At 39.6% G+C, this 19,312-nt stretch overlaps 1 protein-coding gene, 1 long non-coding RNA gene and 2 pseudogenes across 5 annotated transcripts in view; 3 read left to right on the top strand and 1 right to left on the bottom strand.

Annotated features, from left to right (window-relative positions):
- LOC144615898 (uncharacterized) overlaps positions 1-18,836 on the top strand; it is a 291,049-nt gene extending 272,213 nt beyond the window's left edge. Inside the window, exon 2 of the long non-coding RNA XR_013554588.2 lies at positions 18,316-18,836. This is a non-coding gene — a long non-coding RNA (uncharacterized LOC144615898). The remainder of the gene's footprint in view (positions 1-18,315) is intronic.
- MGME1 (mitochondrial genome maintenance exonuclease 1) lies at positions 144-18,836 on the top strand. Of its 4 annotated transcripts, none has more exons than XM_060611550.3 (5): positions 144-262; positions 909-1,491; positions 5,993-6,209; positions 16,988-17,120; positions 17,511-18,836. In XM_060611550.3, exons 2-5 carry the CDS (start codon positions 978-980, stop codon positions 17,670-17,672), a joined length of 1,026 nt encoding a protein of 341 aa, XP_060467533.1. In that variant the 5' UTR covers positions 144-262; positions 909-977; the 3' UTR covers positions 17,673-18,836. The 4 variants fall into 4 exon arrangements, with proteins under 4 accessions (XP_060467533.1, XP_060467527.1, XP_060467540.1 ...); XM_060611544.3 differs by having other exon boundaries at positions 146-262; positions 912-1,491; XM_060611557.3 differs by lacking the exon at positions 144-262 and adding an exon at positions 274-570 and having other exon boundaries at positions 912-1,491.
- On the bottom strand, positions 3,877-3,974 carry LOC132672866 (U2 spliceosomal RNA; annotated as a pseudogene).
- On the top strand, positions 11,245-16,980 carry LOC132688194 (DPY30 domain-containing protein 1 pseudogene; annotated as a pseudogene).
- Positions 18,837-19,312: the final 476 nt, after the last annotated feature.

Genomic DNA, 19,312 nt, shown 5'->3' with positions numbered 1-19,312 from the left:
CAAGATATCGTGAGAGCGTAAGGGCGAGATTTGGAGGAGCGCGCGCTAACGCCTGAGAGGAGGGATTCCCCACGGATCGCGGGAGTGTCTATGGCAGTGAAGGAGGGGTTAGCTGCGGGAGTAGGAGCTTCGCAGTGCATGCCGGGACCACCGCCCCTTGGGCGGAGCCAAACTCGAGATCGAAGCGCGGGATCGTGGAAAGTACGGGTCCCGAGTGGTTGTCGGCGCTTTGGGAGTTCAGCGAAGTGTGGTGGCTTCAGAGGTACATACCGGTGCCGTGAGCTGGGCTTCTATTTAAGCCTTCTCTTCCTTAAATTCGATTTCCACACGAGGGGCCGCAGCCGTCCAGTCCCCACCCCGTGGTTCCACACGTAGGGCGGAGGCGGAGGCCGCCTTCAGGGGATCACGTTGGTGGGCCCCGCTGACCACCGCTTACCCCCTCGGACCTGGTGGGACCCTTCAGAAGCTCAGTTTCCACGTCTGTAAAACGGTGTCGCAGTAGTACCCACCTTAAAGCGTGTAAGGGCTTAAATGAGAAGTCTCCGCCCGGAATACCTAGCAGAGAGCCTGGTACGTAGGGATCGGTGGTTAACCGTGACCATGGTGGCCGCTGTAGGACGGGCTGGAGCGTTGCTTTTGTGTGTCTCACACACGCCTCCCTTTCTAGGCGTCCCGTTTCTTATGATTGAATATCGGGGACGTCTTGCCCCAAGCTGTAGCATTTCACATTTAACAAGTACTGTCCTTCCTGGCAAAGAGAGTCTTTCTTTGGAAATAGCTTTGTCCAAACACGTCGAAAAAGCTTAATGGAAGGAATACAATTTGATATGCCTTATGCTAATGCGGCTTTCATTTTGGCGGTTTAAAAATTTAATACGTTTGGTATCTAATGCCACTTTTCTTTTTAGTAGGAGTGCAAAAGTAAAAGGCCCTTAACATTGCAAGTAGACTAGAGGGAAGTGAAAAAGCATCTAAAGATGAAGGCGTTTCAGACCATCTGCCGGCAGCTCAGAAGTTCAAAGGGGTTTTCTGTAGAACCAACGACCCGTGTGGATTTCTCCACTTCCTCTTATTCCTGTAGCCGGAAGAAAAAAGTGAACCCTTATGAAGAAGTGGACCAAGGAAGGTATTCTGATTTGGTACAGTCTGTCTTGTCATCCAGAGGCCTTGCTCAGACTCCAGAATCATTGTTCGAGGAGGATAATTTACTGTATGGACCTGTGAGTAAGTGTAAGCCCCCAAAGCAAGATGAGGCGGCAAAAGTTCCAGGAAACTGGTGTCCTCTCTTCAATCCAGAGAAAAGCATGAAACCAAATGCAACAAGTACTCCTACAATTCCTTTGAGAATCCCTTTGCAAAGAAACACGATTCCAAGTGTGACCAAGGTCCTTCAACAGACCATGACATCAGAACAGATTTTCTACTTGGAGAGGTGGAAACAGCGGATGATTCTGGAGTTGGGAGAAGATGGCTTTGCAGAATATTCTTCAAGTAATTTTCTCAATCCTGATTCTGTATGGTTACTATGTTTTCTAGAAAATAGAGCACTGGTATCAAAAGAATGAGGGTATTTTTTGACCTGAACTAGTGAGACGCTACTTTAAAATAATAATTAGCATTAAATAGCACTCTATATTAACTCAATCATGACAGCCCTGTGAAGCATAGATACTAGTATTCCCATTTCACAGATGAAACTGAAGCACAGGGATCAAGTATTTGACCAAATTATGTAGAAAATTATTTTGTTTTATAAGCTACAAACTTGAGTATTGGAGTTGCCTGTTTTCTCTGATTAAGGAGTCACCTGATAACAATTCTACTTTGCTAGGCATGCTATTCAGAATCTAGGAAATACCCCCTTGCTCTACTTTTCCTCTTTGACATGTAAGTTTAAAGACTGGCAGTAAGCTGGAACACATAATTTGTTGTTTAGATCTTGGCAAATTGAGATAATAGATGCTCTTGATTGGTAATTGAAAATAAGTAAACTTTAGCATTCAACTCCTAACTTATTAACTTCTTAGACAAGTGAGGAGAATAGTTTCCTTAAAAACAGGTTCCATTCAAAAGCAAGGTGAGACGAAAGACCATTGGCACAGGTGAACTCTCTGGTCCCCATCAAAATTATATAGTTGTTTTTTTTGTTAGAGCTATGTTTTACATCGATCTTTCCTTAGCCCATGCTTCCCAGAGCAGTTATGTGTACCCCTAGTAGGTGGTACAGAGCACTTCCATTTTTAATTTTAGGAGTAATGCACTTGTTTTTAGGCACCTTAGAAAAAATTGTGTGTGGGTATCACATTAAACATGTGGTCACATCTGTTAAGTATTTATATAGGTTGTACCTGCATATGGCAAAAATGGTCAAGGTCCTAATCTCTTAGAACATTCCTCAGCTGTGTGGGGCCAAGAATCTATGCAAGAGCCACCTGCCTTTAGATAATAAGTAACAACATCTAAACTATTCTCTGTTTTCTAAACAAGCAACATAAAAACATCTTTTAATGACATCTTAAGTTTTTTATTTGTACCACAAGAATTTAGAATTGATGTTGTTTCCACATGGGAAGTTGTTTTTCATTTTCCTTAAATCTGGAATGTCACAGCTGTGGGAATCCTGGAATTACTGAATCAGAAAAGTAAACGCAGAAACCTGCTAGGACTTGTGGGAACCTAGAACTTGTAGCCCTTGGCAGAGTAAAAAAATGCTCTGGGACCTCCTTGATAAAGGAAAGGAATTTCTGTTGGGAATGTGAACGAGCTCCACCATCCCAAAGCAGAGAGAAAACTATGGTGGTTTTACATATAATCAACTTTGTTGATCTAGATTATTACTCGGATGTGTTTCTCAGTTAACTCAGGATCAGTTTTAAGAAACAGAATCAGGGGGGCGCCTGGGTGGCGCAGTCGGTTAAGCGTCCGACTTCAGCCAGGTCACGATCTCGCGGTCCGTGAGTTCGAGCCCCGCGTCGGGCTCTGGGCTGATGGCTCGGAGCCTGGAGCCTGTTTCAGATTCTGTGTCTCCCTCTCTCTCTGCCCCTCCCCCGTTCATGCTCTGTCTCTCTCTGTCGCAAAAATAAATTAAAAAAAAAAAAAAAAAAAAAAAAAAGAAACAGAATCAGGGCATTTGGGTGGCTCAGTTGGTTAAGCATCCAACTTCAGCTCAGGTCATGATCTTGCGGTTTGTGGGTTCGGGCCCTGTGCTCAGAGCTGGAGCCTGCTTCAGGTTCTATGTCTCCCTCTCTCTCTCTCTGCCCCTCCCCCGCTCGCACTCTGTCTCTCAAAAAAATAACAACAAAAAAAAAGAACCGGGGAGGGGTTGCTTTTTTTTTTTTTCTCAAGGGGGCAATCACATGAAGATTAGTGTCCTGCTCCTCTCAACCAATAAAAAAGAAAGGAAGAAAAGAAAGAAAAAGAGCATATCCTAACCCGCTAAATTGATTAATGCATCAGGCGAGGCAGTTTTTAAGTAGTGTATTGATAAATTCCTTTCCGCCTGGTCTTCCCAAAGGCTAGAGCATAGAGAAGTGCCCAGAGCTGGCATTCTGTCAAACATTTGGTCAGTTTCTCAAGCATCAGTTTACCTTTTGAAGATTGCCAAGGATAACAAAGTTTGACTTTGATTTATATGTGTTGATCATAGTGGAAAAGATGGGTTTCTTCATTTTTTTTGCTACAGTGAGTTTTTAATCCTGCCAGTTCTATCAGTCAGAATCTTGGAGACTCATGGATTTTTTTTCTTTCATTCCTTTAATTTACTGAATGAATACTCTGACTGGATGCTTTCTGCAGTAAATGTATGCCTTTTAAATTTTACTTCGACAAATTCAATCATATTTAATGTTCTGAGCCTTACAATCTTTTTTCTTTTAAAAAAATTTTTAATTTTATTTAAATCCAAGTTAACATATAGTGTATAATAATGATTTCAGATACTACACTTGATCTTAGCCAAAAGGCCGAGAAGCGATTATAATAATGATTTCAGGAGTAGAATTTAGTGATTCATCACTTAGGTATAACACCAAGTGCTCATCTCAACAAGTGCCCTGCTCAATGCCCATCACCCATTTAGCCCAACACCCCTCCAGCAACCCTCAGTTTGTTCTCTATTTAAGAGTCTCAGGGCACCTGGGTGGCTCAGTTGGTTAAGTGTCCAACTCCTGATTTCAGCTCAGGTCATATCTCATGGTTGGTGAGATCGAGCACCAACTTGGGCTCTGAGCTGCGGGTGCAGAGCCTGCTTGGGATTCTCTTTCTGCCCCTGCTCTGCTCGTGCTCATTTGCTCTCTCTCCTTCTCAAAATAAATTAAAAAAAAAAAAAAAAAGTCTGTTATGGTTTGCCTTTCTCTTTTCTCTTATTTTTCTTTCCTTTCCCCTATGTTCATCTGTTCTGTTTCTTAAGTTCCATGTATGAGTGAAATTACATATTAATTTTCTCTGACTGGCTGACTTCTGAGCCTTACAATCTAAGGGATCCTGTAATCTAGCTTCCGATGTTCGTTGCCTCTTCTATGTGAAGAACCCAGCCAGGGGTTAAGTCTGCAGTGGAGAATGAGTTTATTTGCTTGGCAGTTGATAAAGTAGGATTTTTTTCTTCCTGTTTTTAACATGTTTGTGTTTTTCATTAAGCTAATGTATAGATGAATACTGTACTCTTACCTAGGTTTTAATTCCATCTGTCTTAAATTTCTTGTAGGCCTTTCATATGCTAGTAAGTCCAATTGAGCCAAGTACATTTGGAGTGTAATAACTCAGTTTCTCAGTTGAATTTCATTTAACTCTCCAAGTAATTCCCCAGAAGTGATTCCATTTTTTTTGTCAGTGGTAAAACTGACCTTTCAAAATCCTGGTAAAACAATAGTTGACAAATGTAATATGGTTTTGCTATTACCTTAGTGGATGAGATTGTTTTCCTCATTTTCTATGGGTGTCTCCAAGCATGTATATTTCTTACTCTGCTCCTGTGCGTATCTAAATGATGGTCCCTGATTTTGCCTTCTTCACTGTGCTGTATAACAGACTGGAATTGAACATGGACTCAGGTGCCAAGCTGCTAGTCCACCTTTTTGCTTTGGGGCAAATTAACAGCACTGTGTAGGCTTCATTCATTAACTGGGAGTAATGATTCTTATCTTGCTGGGCTGTTGTGTTTGAAAGTTAAATAATATTTTGAAAGTGCCAAGGCCACTGCTTAGCACAATGCCTCTTCTTTGTCTCCTTCCCTTATCAAGAGTCAAGTGAATACATAGAACTTCTTGGGTTTGTTAAATATGTTTGGTTTTCTTTTCTTGAAAGTGTATGAGGATATGCAGATTTCAAGTCATTATGTTGTGTGCCTGAAATGAATATAACGTATGGCAACTATAGGTCAAATTTTTTTAAGCATATGAGGAAAAAAATTCAGGAAAAAATTAGGCTCTTCTTGCCCTAAAAAAAAAATGCAGAAGAGTGTTACATATTTCTTCTCCTCACCCCCAAGTTCCAAAACATCCAATTTGTTGTTTTTAATTTGTATATGCCTTGATTTTCATTCCTTGCCATTTATTAAGCCTTAGTAAAAGGATTCCCCCACCTGTATTCATCAAGTGTTGATTGTAAAAAGAATTGTGAACAGAAGCAAAGTTCCTTAAATTTCCAATAATTACTTATCACAACCAGTTAAGTTACACTAATGGATACTTAAATTCACAGTACCCTAAACTAGGTGTGGTCCTATTGCCCCCAGATCTTCAATTGTAGCTTTGGCCTAATCCTAGAAATTCTTTATTTTAATGAATTTTATTGTTCAAGCTATTTCAGTCCCTTTGGTTTTCAAAGCGCGATTCTCAGGTTTCACAAGAGGCTGAAATGTGTATTTTAGGGATTGTCACTTTAAAGGTACTTTATGTAATTTCTAATTTTACTGTTCACAAGTTTTAAGGCATTTGTCTTTTAGTACTAGCTTTGTTCTTATTTGTTTTTCTTTTTCCCCTGATTTTCTTTTCAGACATATTTTTACAAGGGAAACGGTTCCATAAAGCCTTGGAAAGCATACTTTCACCCCAAGGAGACTTGAAAGAGAGAGATGAGAATCTTGAATCTGGATATGTCGAAAGTGTCCAGCATATTCTGAAAGATGTCAGTGGAGTGCGAGCTCTTGAAAGTGCTGTTCAACATGAGACCTTAAAGTATGTAGGTCTGCTGGACTGTGTGGCTGAGTATCAGTAAGTATTAGATTTTTTTTTTTTCCCATCGAAGTGTGGAGATAAATTAACACAGGGTGGAACTGATGATGCCTATCAAATACTGTTTCTTCCTCTGAATTCCTGCTCCAAGGTGTAGTCTTGTGAAGTCAAAACCTATATGATACGTAAAAGAACTGGGGGCAGGGGCGCCTGGGTGGCTAAGTCAGTTGAATATCCAACTCTTGATTTCAGCTCAGGTCGTGATTTCAGGGTCATGAGATCAAGTCCTGTGTTAGGCTCCATGCTTTGCACAGAGCCTGCTTGAGATTCTCTCCCTCTGTCTCTCTCTCTAATAAAATTAAAAATTAAAAAAAAAAAAAAAGAATTGGGTATGGGGTAGGAAGTAAGGACAGATATAGGAGGAAGAGCCTCCTAATTCTTGTAAATCTGTGTTCCAAAATCAAAGTATTTGCTGGAGAAAAGGTATAAGTTTTCAATATCCAGCATGTTCCGCCTCCCCTAAGCCCAAGCAAACTACCAGCTGCAACATCCAATTTGATTCCTGCATTCTGTTTCCCCATTCCCCTAAAAATAGCACCTTTATCTATTGGCCCTGAAAATTAACTCTTTTCCTGGCTTCCAGGCAGTGTTTGACATAGATAGGAACTCAGCTTCCTAAAGCTTCCTGTGGTTTTTAAATTGCTGCTGTGTTACTGTTTTTCCCACTTATTCCATATTCCAACGGGAGATATAACCTGCAGATATCCCTATTCCAAAAAAAGGATGCAATACACAAGGATAGGGAAAAACCTGTGAGTGTAACTCTTGGAATTCTAGTTAAAATTTGAATTAAAAAATTGACAGAGCATTTATTAAGTCTGGAAACTGTTTAGGCAACCAAACAGTTTTGTGCCATAGCTGCTTTGTATCTGTGAGGAGGCCTATGTGCCTAGAAATTTAATAAGCTATTTTTAGCTGCCCTTTAGATTAACCAAGGCCGCCGTTCGATCAGTTCTACCCAAGGCCTACAAGAAGTTCATGACGCCAAACGCTTAACTGCGCTGCACACAGTGCTGACGTTTGTTTTCTGCTCTTTAAGTGAAAAGCATCAACGTTAAGAATATGAACATTGAACGTTTCTGAAAATTAAGTTTTCAGAAATTTTAAAAACACTTTTTAATAGCTAATATATGCATTTGGTTAATCCAAGCTATTAAAAGTAAATCTCCCATCCCCACTTTTTCTTTTAAAAAAGGTCTTTAATGTGGTAAAGTATATATAACATAACATTTACCATAAAATTTACCATTTTTAAGTATACAGTTGAGTATTATTACATACATTCATAATGTACAACCATCAATACCACCCATCTCCAGGACGTTTCATCTTATAAAACTGAAATCCTGGGCCCGTTAAAGTAATCATTGTAATCTCCTCTATTTCCAGCCTCTGGCAACCACCATTCTACTTTCAGTCTCTATGAATTTGATTGACTACTGTTAAGTACCTTATGTAGGTAGAATCAAAGTATTTGTCTTTTTGTGACTGACTTATCTTTATCCTTTGATGCACAATTTTTAAAAGATTTTCCTGTATTTTTTCTTTTGTTGCCTGTGCCTTTGGTGTCACATCCATTAAATCATTGCCAAATCCAGTGTCATTAAACTTGGGCCTTGTGTTTTCTTCTAAGGGTTTTATGTAGTTTTAAGTCTTACCTTTAGTTCATGGATCCATTTTGAGTTAATTTTTGTATATGGGGTTAGGTAGGAGTCCAACTTCATTCTTTTGCATGTGGATAGCCACACTCTTCCGGGCCATTTGTTGAAAAGACTGCCGTTTCCGCATTGAATAAGCTTCATACCATCGTCCAAAATCATGTGACTTAGTGTGGTGAGGGTTTATTTCTGGGCTGTCTATTCATTTCTCTTGGTCTATATATCTGTCTTTATACCAGCCCCACACTATTTTAGTTATTATAGCTCTGTAGTAAGTTTTGAAATCAAGTATGGGTCCTCCAGTTTTCTTTTTCAAGGTTGTTTTGGCTGTTCAGAGTCCCTTGAGATTCCATATGGATTTTAGGATGAGTTTTTCTATTTGTGCAAAAATTGTTGTTGAGATTTTTATAGAGGTTATATTAAATTTGTATATCACGTTGGGTAGTATGAACATCTGAACAATATCAAATCTTCTAATCCATGAACATGGTGTATTTACCATTTATGCCTTTAATTTCTTTCAGCAATGATTTGTAGTTTTCATTGTAGAAGCCTTTAGTCTCCTGGGTTAATTCTCAAGTATTTTATACATTTTGATGTTATTATAAATGGAATTGTTTTGTAATTTTCTTTCCAGATTGTTCATTGTTTACGTATAGAAATGCTCCTGACTTTTCTGTGTTGGCTTTGTATCTGCTACTTCGCTGAATTTATTTATATAGTCCTACCAGTTTTTGTGTCAATTCTTTATAGAGTTTTTTTGTTTAAGCTTATTTTTATTTATTTTGAGAGAGAGAGAGAGAGAGAAAGAGTGCATGCATGAGCAGGGGAGGGGCAGAGAGAGAGAGAGAGAGAGAGAGTGAGAATCCCAAGCAGGCCTCACCCTCAGTGCGGAACCTGACATGGGGCTCATTCCCACAGCTGCAAGATCACGTCCTGAGCCAAAATCAAGAAGCAGATGCGTAGCCAACTTAGCCACCCAGGCGCTCCTAGAATTTTTAATATAAAAGATCATGTCAACTGCAAACAGAGATAATTTTACTTCCTTTCCAGTTTGGATGCTTTTTTTTTTAAGATTTTTAATGTTGATTTATTTTGAGAGAGACGTGGCACGAGTGGGGGAGGGGCAGAGGCAGAGGGAGACAGAATCCGAAGCAGGCTCTGGGCTCCAGGCTCCAAGCTGTCAGCACAGAGCCCGACATGGGGCTCGAACCCACAAGCCATGAGATCATGACCTGAGCCGAAGCCGGACGCTCAGCCGACTGAGCCACCCAGGCACCCCATCAGTTTGGATGCTTTTTATTTCTTTGTCTTGCCTACTTGCTTTGGCTTGAATATCCAGATGCTGTTAAATAGAAATGGTGAATGCAGACAGCCGTGCCTTGTTCCTAATCTTAGAGGAAAACTTTCCAGTCTTTTACCATTGAGTATGATGTTTACTGTGGGTTTTTCATATATGGCCTTTACTATGTTGAGGTAGTTTTTTTCTATCCCTAGCTTGTTGAGTATTTTTTTCATTAAAGGATATTTAATTCTGTCAAATGCTTTTTCTTCATCAATTAAGGTAATTATGTAGTTTTCCTCATTCTGTTAAGGTATATTACGCTGGTTAATTTTCATTGTGTTGAATCATTTTTGCATTCCAGGAATAAAGCCCACTTTGTCATTGTGTATAATCCTTTTAGTATGTTGCTGAATTTGGTTTACTAGTATTTTGTTGAGGATTTTTGCATCAGTGTTCGTAAGGATTATTTTTTTGTAATATTTATTTATTTTTGAGAGAGAGGGTGGGGGAGGGGCAGAGAGTGGGGAGACAAAGGATCCAAAGCTACAACAGAGAGCCTGGTGTGGGGCTTGAACTCACAAACCGAACCACAAGATCATGACCTGAGCCAAAGTCAGATGCTTAACCAACTGAGCCACCCAGGCACCCCTCATAAGGATTATTGTTCTGCAGTCAGTGTCTTTGTCTGGCTTTGGTATCACAGTAATGCTGGATTCATAAAGTGAGTCAAGAAGAGCTCCCTACTTTTCAATTTTTGGGGAAAAGTGTTGGTATTGGTATTAGTTATGTAAATGTTTGGTGGAATTCACCCATAAAGTCATCAGGTCTAGAGCTTTTATTTGCTAGTAGATTTTTGATTACTGATGAAATCTCCTTACTAATTATAGAGCTATTCAGATACTCTGTTTCTTCATGACTTAGTCCTAGTAGGTTTTATGTTTCTAGGAATTTATTTCATCTAGTTCATCCAACTTGTTTGCATATGATTTTTCATAGTACTCTTCTTTTTATTTCTGAAGTAGTAGTAATGTCCCCAATTTCATTTCTGATTTATGGAATTTGAGTCTTTTTTTCTAATCCATCTAGCTAAAAGTTTGTCAATTTTGTTCATCTTTTCAAAAAACCAATGTTTAGTTTCAGTGATTTTTTTTTTCTATTGTTTTTCCATTCTGTATTTCAATTATCTTAAATCTCTTATTTCCTTCTATAAGCTTTGGGTGTACATTTTCGTTTTTTGGTTCCTTAAGTTGTAAGGTTAAGATATTGATTTAATTCTCCTATTTTTTAATGTAGTTATTGCTATATACTTCTTCTGTAATACTGTTACAGTATTAAAAGAATGGTGTTCTTTAAGTTTTGATATGCTGTATTTTCATTTTTATTCATCTCTAAGTATCTTCTAATTTCCCCTGTGATTTTTTTCTTTGGCTAATTGTGTTAATTTCCACAAATTTGTGACTTTTTTTCAAGTTTTACTTCTGTTATTGATTTCTTTTAAAATTTTTTTTTTTTTTTTTTAACGTTTATTTATTTTTGAGACAGAGAGAGACAGAGCATGAATGGGGGAGGGTCAGAGAGAGGGAGACACAGAATCTGAAACAGGCTCCGGGCTCTGAGCTGTCAGCACAGGGACCCGATGCGGGGCTCGAACTCACGGACCGCGAGATCGTGACCTGAGCCGAAGTTGGCGCTCAACCGACTGAGCCACCCAGGCGCCCCCTGTTATTGATTTCTAACTTCATCTTGTGATTAGAGAAGATACTTTGTATGGCATCTTTTTAAATATATTGAGACTTATTCTTTATGGCCTAACATATGGTTTGTCCTGGAAAATTCCTGTGTGTGCTTGCCAGTTGTTGGGGAGCAAGTGCTATATGTCTGTTAATCTAGTTGGTTTATTGTGTTGTTTTAAGTCCTTTATTTCCTTACTTATCTTCTGTCTGGTTCTGCCCATTATTGAAAATAGATATTGAAGTCTCCAACTATTATTATAGAACTGTTTTTGGGGCACCTGGCTAGCTCAGTCGGAAGAGCATGCGACTCTTGATCTCAGAGTCAGAGTTCACGCCCCATGTTGGGTACAGAGATTTTTTAAATAAATAAAACTTAAAAAAGAAAGAAAGAAAGAAATGTATTTCTCCCTTCAACTTTTTTCAGTTTTTCCTTCATATATTTTGTTAGTCTGTTACTAGATGCATAAATGTTTATAATTGTTATATCTTGATGTATTGTACCTTTTATTAAAGACTGTTTTGTCTGGTTTTAGAGCCACCTTTGCTCTTTTTCAGTTATTATGTGCATGGAATATCTTTTTCTGTCTTTTCACAATCAGCCTATTTGTATCTTTGGTTATACTGTGAATCTCTTGTAGACAACATATAGTAGAATCATATGTTTTATCCATTCTGCCAAATGTAAATGGGGCGCCTGGGTGGCTCAGGCAGTTAAGCATCTGACTCTTGATTTTCGGCTCAGGTCATGATCTCACAGTTCATGAGATCGAGCCCTGCGTCTAGCTATGTGCTGATAGCATGGAGCCTACTTGGGATTCTCTCCAAAAATAAATAGATAAACATTAAAAAAAAAAAAAAAAATAGTTACAAGGAGGAACTTCTTTCATTTTGTTATTTATTTTTTACATGCATTATAGCTTTTTGGTCTCATTTCCTGTATGTTACAGTCTTCTTTTGTGTTTTATTTCCTTTTTTGTAATGAAACATTTCAAATCCTTTCTCATTTCCTTTTGTGTATATTCTATAGCTATCTTCCTTTTGATTACCATGGGGATTACATTTAACATCCCAGTTATAGTGCTTTGATTTGAATTTATACCAATTTAACTTCAATGGCATACACAGACTATGCTCCTTTGACAGCTCTGTCCCTAACCCTTTCAGTTGTTGATAGCACAAAATTGTCTTTATATATGTGCGGTTGGCGGGTTAAGGTTAAGAGTTAGAGAGGGAGTCAACATACCATCAAAAGTACCTTGGAACATGTCTAACTCGGGGTCTAGTAGAAGTGGCAAGAATTTGCCTAGTGGATCCAATACAATATGTAGTATTGGGATTTACAGGTGTAAGGAAAATGTAACCATGGAGCAGCTGAGACAAAAGAAAATGGCTGACTTGGAGCATGAATGAGAACTAGCTCCAATGGAGCCTGAAGTGGGGGAGAGACTTAAGTAAAAGGAGCTCATGTTTCAGCAGCAATAGCTGATAGTTCAGCTGGAGTTGGAAATGGAAGAAAATGAACAGGAGAACTGTAGAGAGCTCAAGAACAATTAGAGAAGGAGATGAGAATGTGTATAGGAAATAAGAGTGAAGATGTTTCACATTCAGAGGATAGATACAGCAGCCAACCCGGAAAACACAAGTTGAAATTAATGATCTGTATGGGGCACCTCACTTGAGCAGAGTGGAAGAACATGATGAGCCAATGCTATCTGATGTTTCATTAAACGTTGATCAAGATTTGTATGATCAACCAACCTGAGAAGAATAAATTTGTCTGCTTGCTTCAAGTTTTTTGTTTTAAACTGTAGAAAACAAAGTGGAGTTACAAACCATTGTTACAATAATACTTGCTTTTGTAATTGCCCATGTATTTACCTTTATTGAAGTTTTTGAGCATCTTTATGACCAAAAAGGTCTTTGGCTAGATCTGCTATTACATCTTTTTCAGGGGCAATTTATGTTGATTTCTTTTTTTCCTCTTTGAATGGGCCATACTTTCCTGTTTCTTTGTATGCTTTGTGACATTTTTTATTGAAAACTGGACATTTGAATCTAGTATGTAATTCTGGAAATCAGGTTCTCCCTCTACCCCTGGGTTTGCCAGATTTTGTTCATTGTTTTTATTGGGGGTGGTGTTGTTGTAGGTTCTTTCCTAAGGATCAGTCTGAGGTATAAACTTAAGGTCTTCTCAGGTCTTTTCTGAGCCTGTGCCTCTCCCTGGACATGCACAGTTACTGTCACTTTTTTATTTTCCGCATATATGCAGTTGCTTTTGGATGTTGTAGTCTTTAGCATCTAATTCCCAAAAAGGAAAAAAGAAAAATGAAGGGGTGGAAAAAATGTGCGTTGGCCCTTTAAATCCCCAGGCAGTCAGGCAGGTGGAAGGAGAGGGGCTTGCAGCAGTGGGTGGAGTTGCAATAACAATAGCTACCCTCCTCTTGTCTACACCTCTGTGAACAGAAACTAAAGTCGGTGTTGATAACACGGAGAAGGGGTCCTTTGTGTCCCCTCCCATTCCCACGAGCCGAGCCGTGTGCACCTTGCTCCAGGATCATGTGCACAGCTGCCTGCCTCATGAGGAGGAGGGGGATGGGTAGCTGCTAAGAGCTGAAATTGACCAAAATTAACCACAGTTTACCATCCAAGCCTTCAGTAGCCTCTGGATTTCCAATAATTGGATCAGACAGATTCTGCCACTGCAATTGTTGTCAAGGTGGGCCTACAGATTTCTGGTGCGTCTTACTCTTCCATCCTCCTAGAATCCTCTGCCCCCATCCTGGTTTTAACCTTTGGTTAAAAGTTCTTGTGATCCTGAGATATTTTTATGACTGCATGCACTATCATTGGTCCCCACCCCCACTTACTAACAGTGCCAAACCCTGCTTTTTTCATTCTGAAAACATTCTAGAGATCCTTATTAGAGTTTATATGATCTGCAACATCCTTTTCTCTTTTAATAATTTTCCACCACTCAGAATTAGCAGTTATTAACACTTCATCACATCTGCTTCCAATTTTTTTTAAATATAACATAAATTAAGCTCGCATCACCTGTAACCACCTCTTATCTCCTCTCATAGACCCCTGGCCAAGGACAATCACTGTGATAAGTTTGCTACTGTGTCCTTCTAGGCTACTTCCTATATTATTTAACACACCCACAACACTGTATAATGCATGCACAGGTACACTGCCAGTCTACTCTGCATACACACACCACTGTGTATTGTTACATACATGTCTGTAATAGTCACAATACAGAGAAGTTTCTAGATATGTCTTATCACAAAGCTGGTAAGATACGAGGGTCGAGAGCCAGGCTGGCTGGGTTTCATTTCTGGCTTTTCATCTTAACGTTAGGCTAGTTACTTAGGCTCTCTGCACTTCAATTTGTTCATCTGTAAAATAAGACAGGCACTGGGTGGCTCAGTTGGTTTAGCGTCCAACTCTTGATCTCAGTTCAGGTCTTGATCTCAGGGTTGTGTGTTCAAGACCGGTGTTGGGCTCCACACCCAGCATGGAGCCTACTTAAGAAAAAAATAAAATAAGACAAAAGATAGGATCTACCTCATAGAGTTGTTATAGAGACTAAATGAGACATTATCTGTATAGTACTTAAAATGAATACTATCTACTCAGTAACTGTTAGCATGATTATTTTGATCTTGTTCTCTGTTTTTAACTTATTTGGTATTCCTTAGTAAAAAGGATTAGTAAAATTAGTAACAATTAGTAAAAATGAACCACATCCATTTCCCTGTTGGGGAAATTCAGGTAATTTCTAGTTTTTCACAATCACGAACTGCAGCAGTGAGCATGTCTCCTTGTATACTGTTGTGAGAGTTTCTCTAGGCAGGCACACAGGTTCATTTGCTGGTTTGTTCTGGTGGATGATATATACAGTTAGTCTGAAGTAGGCCTGGATATGAATACTTAAATTTTCCAGGCATTTGTCACTTTTATGACATTTTCCCAGGGTATCAAACCATTCTCTCCAGCAGGTACCTAAAAAGGAAATTGCTATGTTAAAGGGTATGTGCATTGTAAGTTTTCCCAGATGAAGGTGTGCTTATTTCTGCACAGTTTTAATGACACAGTGTTAGATATAATTTATTAACATTGTATCTCATAATTTCAGTATGTATTTCACTTAGGTTAGACTGAACATCTTTTCATGTGTTATGAACTGTCTTTGTTCAGTTTTAACTTTTAGTTATACTACTAAAAATCTTTTCCACATTATTAAGTTCTGCAAGTTATAGTATGAAGTATGTTTTGCAAGAGACAGTGGTCCATATCAGAAATCTTTATTTTAGGGTATTTTGATTTGCTCCAGGTTGAGAACTGAGGTTCTGGGGTTACTGGGGCCCTCTCTTCATTTGCATAGATTATAATTGTTTTGTAATATTACAAAGTTTGACAGAAATAGTAAAACTACCTCTAGACCTGCACATCTAAGAGAATACCCACTAGCTACATACGGCCTTTAAATACTTAGTGTGGCCAATCTCAGCTGAGGTATGCTGTAAATGAGCAAAGCAGGTTTCAGTGACTTAGTACAAAAAAGAAGGTATGGTATCCCATTAATAATTTTTTTTGTATTACATAATGAAATGATCAAATTTGGGGTATGTTGGGTTAAATAAAACATTAAAATTTCACCTGTTTCCTTTTTTCTTTTTTGATGTAACTACTAGAAAATTTGAAATAACACGTAGCTTGCATTTTATTTCATTTAGACAGTGCTACTCTAGGCTGACTTATAAATACATTGCATAGGTTGTAACTCTAGAGCTATGGTCACAGGTACGTAACATGCATACTTTGTACAAAATCTCCGTTTGGACCGCTGGTTTTGAAATTGAAGTTATGAAGGGCCCCTGGGTGGCTCAGACGGTTAAGTAGCTGACTCTTGGTTTTGGCTCAGGTTATGATCTCACAGTTTGTGAGTTCGAGCCCCACATTGGGCTCTGTGCTGATAGTGTAGAGCCTGCTTGGGATTCTATCTCTATCCCCCCCACCCCCCACTCGTGCACACTCTCTTTCTCAGAATAAGTAAAATTTTTTAAAAATTGAAATCATGAAAGATTGAACAAGTAGTCACCAGTTGTCAGTCTACTGTCCCTGTGATCCTTCTGATCTCTGCGTTTGGCAAGTATAAAATCTCACCAGGAGAGGGGTAATGGGGAGAATGCACTGGTTATTTGACTTTCTTTAGAAACTGGCAGGAATTTTTTTCCCCCCAATATCCCTACTAGGAAGGCCCCCTGCCCTGTGTGTAAACTTTCAGGGCAGGGACCAGGTCTTCTTATCTGTATCTCTGCTTATAGTTGGTGCCTATTAAATGCTAACAGATTTTAGCCTCAGCTTTGGTTTCTGAGCAAGAGGATTTCTGAAGCACTATGCTTCATCCTTTATGATGGGGACTTTGCTACTGATCTGTTGTGCTTCATCCACTGAGATAGTGATAGAGACATAGTTTCAATTCCCCTGTCAACTGTTAAAGAAAAGGAAGCCATGAGGGTCCAAAGGAATTTCGAGAAAGTTGAGAAACTAGAACTGTGGAAAAGTCCCCTAGCACTTCCACATGGGCCTGCCCCTGTCGTTGTCAGCCGGGTATTTCAGGAAGCACTTCCCATCACACCCCTGGCAGGCCCATCACTGAGCTGAGTATAGGGCTCATCGGAAAGAGAACATCACACTTCTCTAATCCTCAGAAGTAGAGATCAGGGCCGCTTTTTGAAAAGTGGAGAAAGGGGTGCCTGGGTGGCTCAGTCAGTTAAGCGTCCGACTCTTGATCTTGACTCACTCAGGTCATGATCTCATGGTTCCTGAGTTCAAGCCCCGCGTCAGGCTCTGTGCTGACAGCGCGGAGCCTGCTTGGGAGCCTCTCACTCTCTGCCTCTGCCTCTCTCTCTCTTTCAAAATAAGTAAACATTAAAGAAAAAAAATTTTTTTAAAGAAAAGTGGGGAGAGGTCATTGAGCGATAATAAACTATACCTGAGAAGAGGCTTAACCTATTAGGGTTTCTCAGTTTGGACGGTTACCTACTAAGACTTCCTTTGGTTTCTCTTTAGGGGCAAGCTGTGTGTGATTGATTGGAAGACATCGGAGAAACCAAAACCTTATATCCGAAATACGTTTGACAACCCGCTGCAGGTAGTGGCCTACGTTGGTGCCATAAATAATGATGCCAACTACAGCTTTCAGGTCAGGACACTGCACCTCTGCTTATGTAAAGCCTTGGTCAATGCTTATGTATGGCCATTTAACTCCTTATGATTTTTATTCTGTTTGTGTCCCACTGTTTACTCCATTCCTTGTCCTTTTACCACCTTAAGAAGCACTTCCCTCTGTTCCTGAGCTTTCTGTCATTGCTAATAGTGCTTTAGTGTTTACAGTCCATTCTTGGATGTCTTATTTGTCATCTTTGTGTTCTTATGTATCCTGATACAATCTTTCATCAACCCATCTTCAAAACCGTTAGGAGATATTATTGTAGATTGTTTTGTTCTGAGTTTGCCCTGAAGCAAGACGGAAATGAACATCAACTCTGGCCCTACCGTATAAATACTGGAACTGCCCTGTGTTTCTTCCTAGGTTCAGTGTGGCTTAATTGTGGTTGCCTACAAGGATGGATCCCCTGCTCACCCCCATTTCATGGACACTGAGCTCTGTTCCCAGTACTGGGCCAAGTGGCTTCTTCGACTAGAAGAATATACCAAGAAGGAAAAGAACCAGAATATTCAGAAACCAGATTAGAGGACAGGACACTGTTTGGGAACATTCAGTAGTTCCTCACAGTTTGGGAAGATACATTGTTGTTTACTGTAGAGATGTGACAGGATCTAAGAGCTTCATTACACAAGTGGAAGTATTTGTTGAAATGTAGTACAGCCAAAAAGATTGAAAAGCCAGAAGAGTTTAGATTTTAAAGGTTGGACTTGAGCATATAAAAAAAAAGCACAAGGAAGTAAGGTCTGTCACTTACCTGGAAAAGGGCAAGCAGGACTCACACAGCATTGGTGTCCCTTGGACTCCTCCAGCAAACTTTCTGTTATCCCAAGGAGGATGCCCAGTCTTTGAATTGAGATTGGAGAGGGCGAGGCTTGATGTGCAAGAAATTCCCTCAGGGTACCCTGGGAGGGAAGGGGCCACACGCCCCCAGGCTATGTGTGGGGTGGGGGGAACTTGCATCAGCCAACTCCTACTGCCAGTGCAGCCTCCTAAAACTGGTTTTATGTATTGAAGTTTTCTTTTTTTTTTTTTTCTTTTTTTTTTAATTTATTTTTAAGACAGAGACAGAGCATGAGCAGGGAAGGGGCAGAGAGAGGGAAACACAGAATCTGAAGCAGGTTCCAGGCTCTGAGCCAAAGTCGGACGCTCAACTGACTGAGCCACCCAGGCGCCCCTGAAGTTTTCTATATATTTCATTTGGGGGAAAAAAGCTTCCTTTTAACTTTTTTGGAAAATAAATATGTGAGTCCTTAGCCTCAAATAAGCATTGCTCTCTGGGAAGATGGAGCATCATTGCCAGTCCCCCCTAGCATACACTAAATAACTCCCACAGGTATCCAGACCCCAGTCTGAGATGCGTAACTATAGATATTTTAGTAGCTTTATCCTGGTTTGAGTCAGTGAACCATGTGCACAGAGAAAAAGTATCATTTATGAGATTTTTCAGCTAGGGAGAACAATAATCTAATTTTTCTGTGTTTGATAAGTAATAAAAATTATTAGTTGTCACTGGGATCAGGAAACTTGAATAAATGGCCAGTGTAGCTTTGGGGGAAGGTTCCCTGTTTTATGGGATGGGTTAGCATTTGAGTGACAGCTGTGGTCTTAAAATAATAGGGTGCTACAATCACTTTTTTCTTAGCTGTTAATTGTAAGAAATAAAATACAAGATGTGAGTAAAGTAATGAAGCTTTTGTTTCTGTTTCTTTTTATTTAGATTTGTGTGTTTCTAGAGTAATTTCATAAACCTGGAAATTGTTTAGATTTGGTTTTAGAAGTTCAGAAATCACAATTTTTTTTTAGGTTTAATTATTTATTTTGAGAGAGCACGAAAGGGGTAGAAAGAGGAGAGAGGGAATCCCAAGCAGGCTCCGCACTGTCAGCGCAGAGCCAGGGTCCGAACTCACAAACTGCAAGATCATGACCTGAGCCGAAGTCAAGGGTTGGACGCTTAACTGACTGAGTCACCCAGGCGCACCCAGAATTAACATGTTTGCTACTGGCTCAGTAGCTTTGGTATGTGTTCTCTGTAAGTGCACACAAGAAGGAGGTGCTGTCCACCATGGTCACCTGGCAAGGAAAGTAAGGTTCAGGTAGGAGAGAGGAGGGTTGAGGGAGACCTTTCACTGACTCTATACACCTCTGCATTCTTTCCAAGCAGCAGA

Source organism: Panthera onca, chromosome A3 (genome assembly GCF_046562875.1).
Source record: "Panthera onca isolate mPanOnc1 chromosome A3, mPanOnc1 haplotype 2, whole genome shotgun sequence".
NCBI classification, from domain to species: Eukaryota; Metazoa; Chordata; class Mammalia; order Carnivora; family Felidae; genus Panthera; species Panthera onca.
Note: the sequence above shows the minus strand (reverse complement) of the source record. Positions and strands in the feature narration are given on the sequence as shown.

What these genes read in the sequence shown, in the direction of transcription:
- MGME1 (XM_060611550.3), top strand. Translation starts at nt 978, where the DNA reads ATGAAGGCGTTTCAGACCATCTGCCGGCAGCTCAGAAGTTCAAAGGGG. An exon ending in CTTTGCAGAATATTCTTCAA is followed by an intron (nt 1,492 to 5,992) that starts GTAATTTTCTCA and finishes TTTTCTTTTCAG; the next exon opens with ACATATTTTTACAAGGGAAA. An exon ending in ATGCCAACTACAGCTTTCAG is followed by an intron (nt 17,121 to 17,510) that starts GTCAGGACACTG and finishes GTTTCTTCCTAG; the next exon opens with GTTCAGTGTGGCTTAATTGT.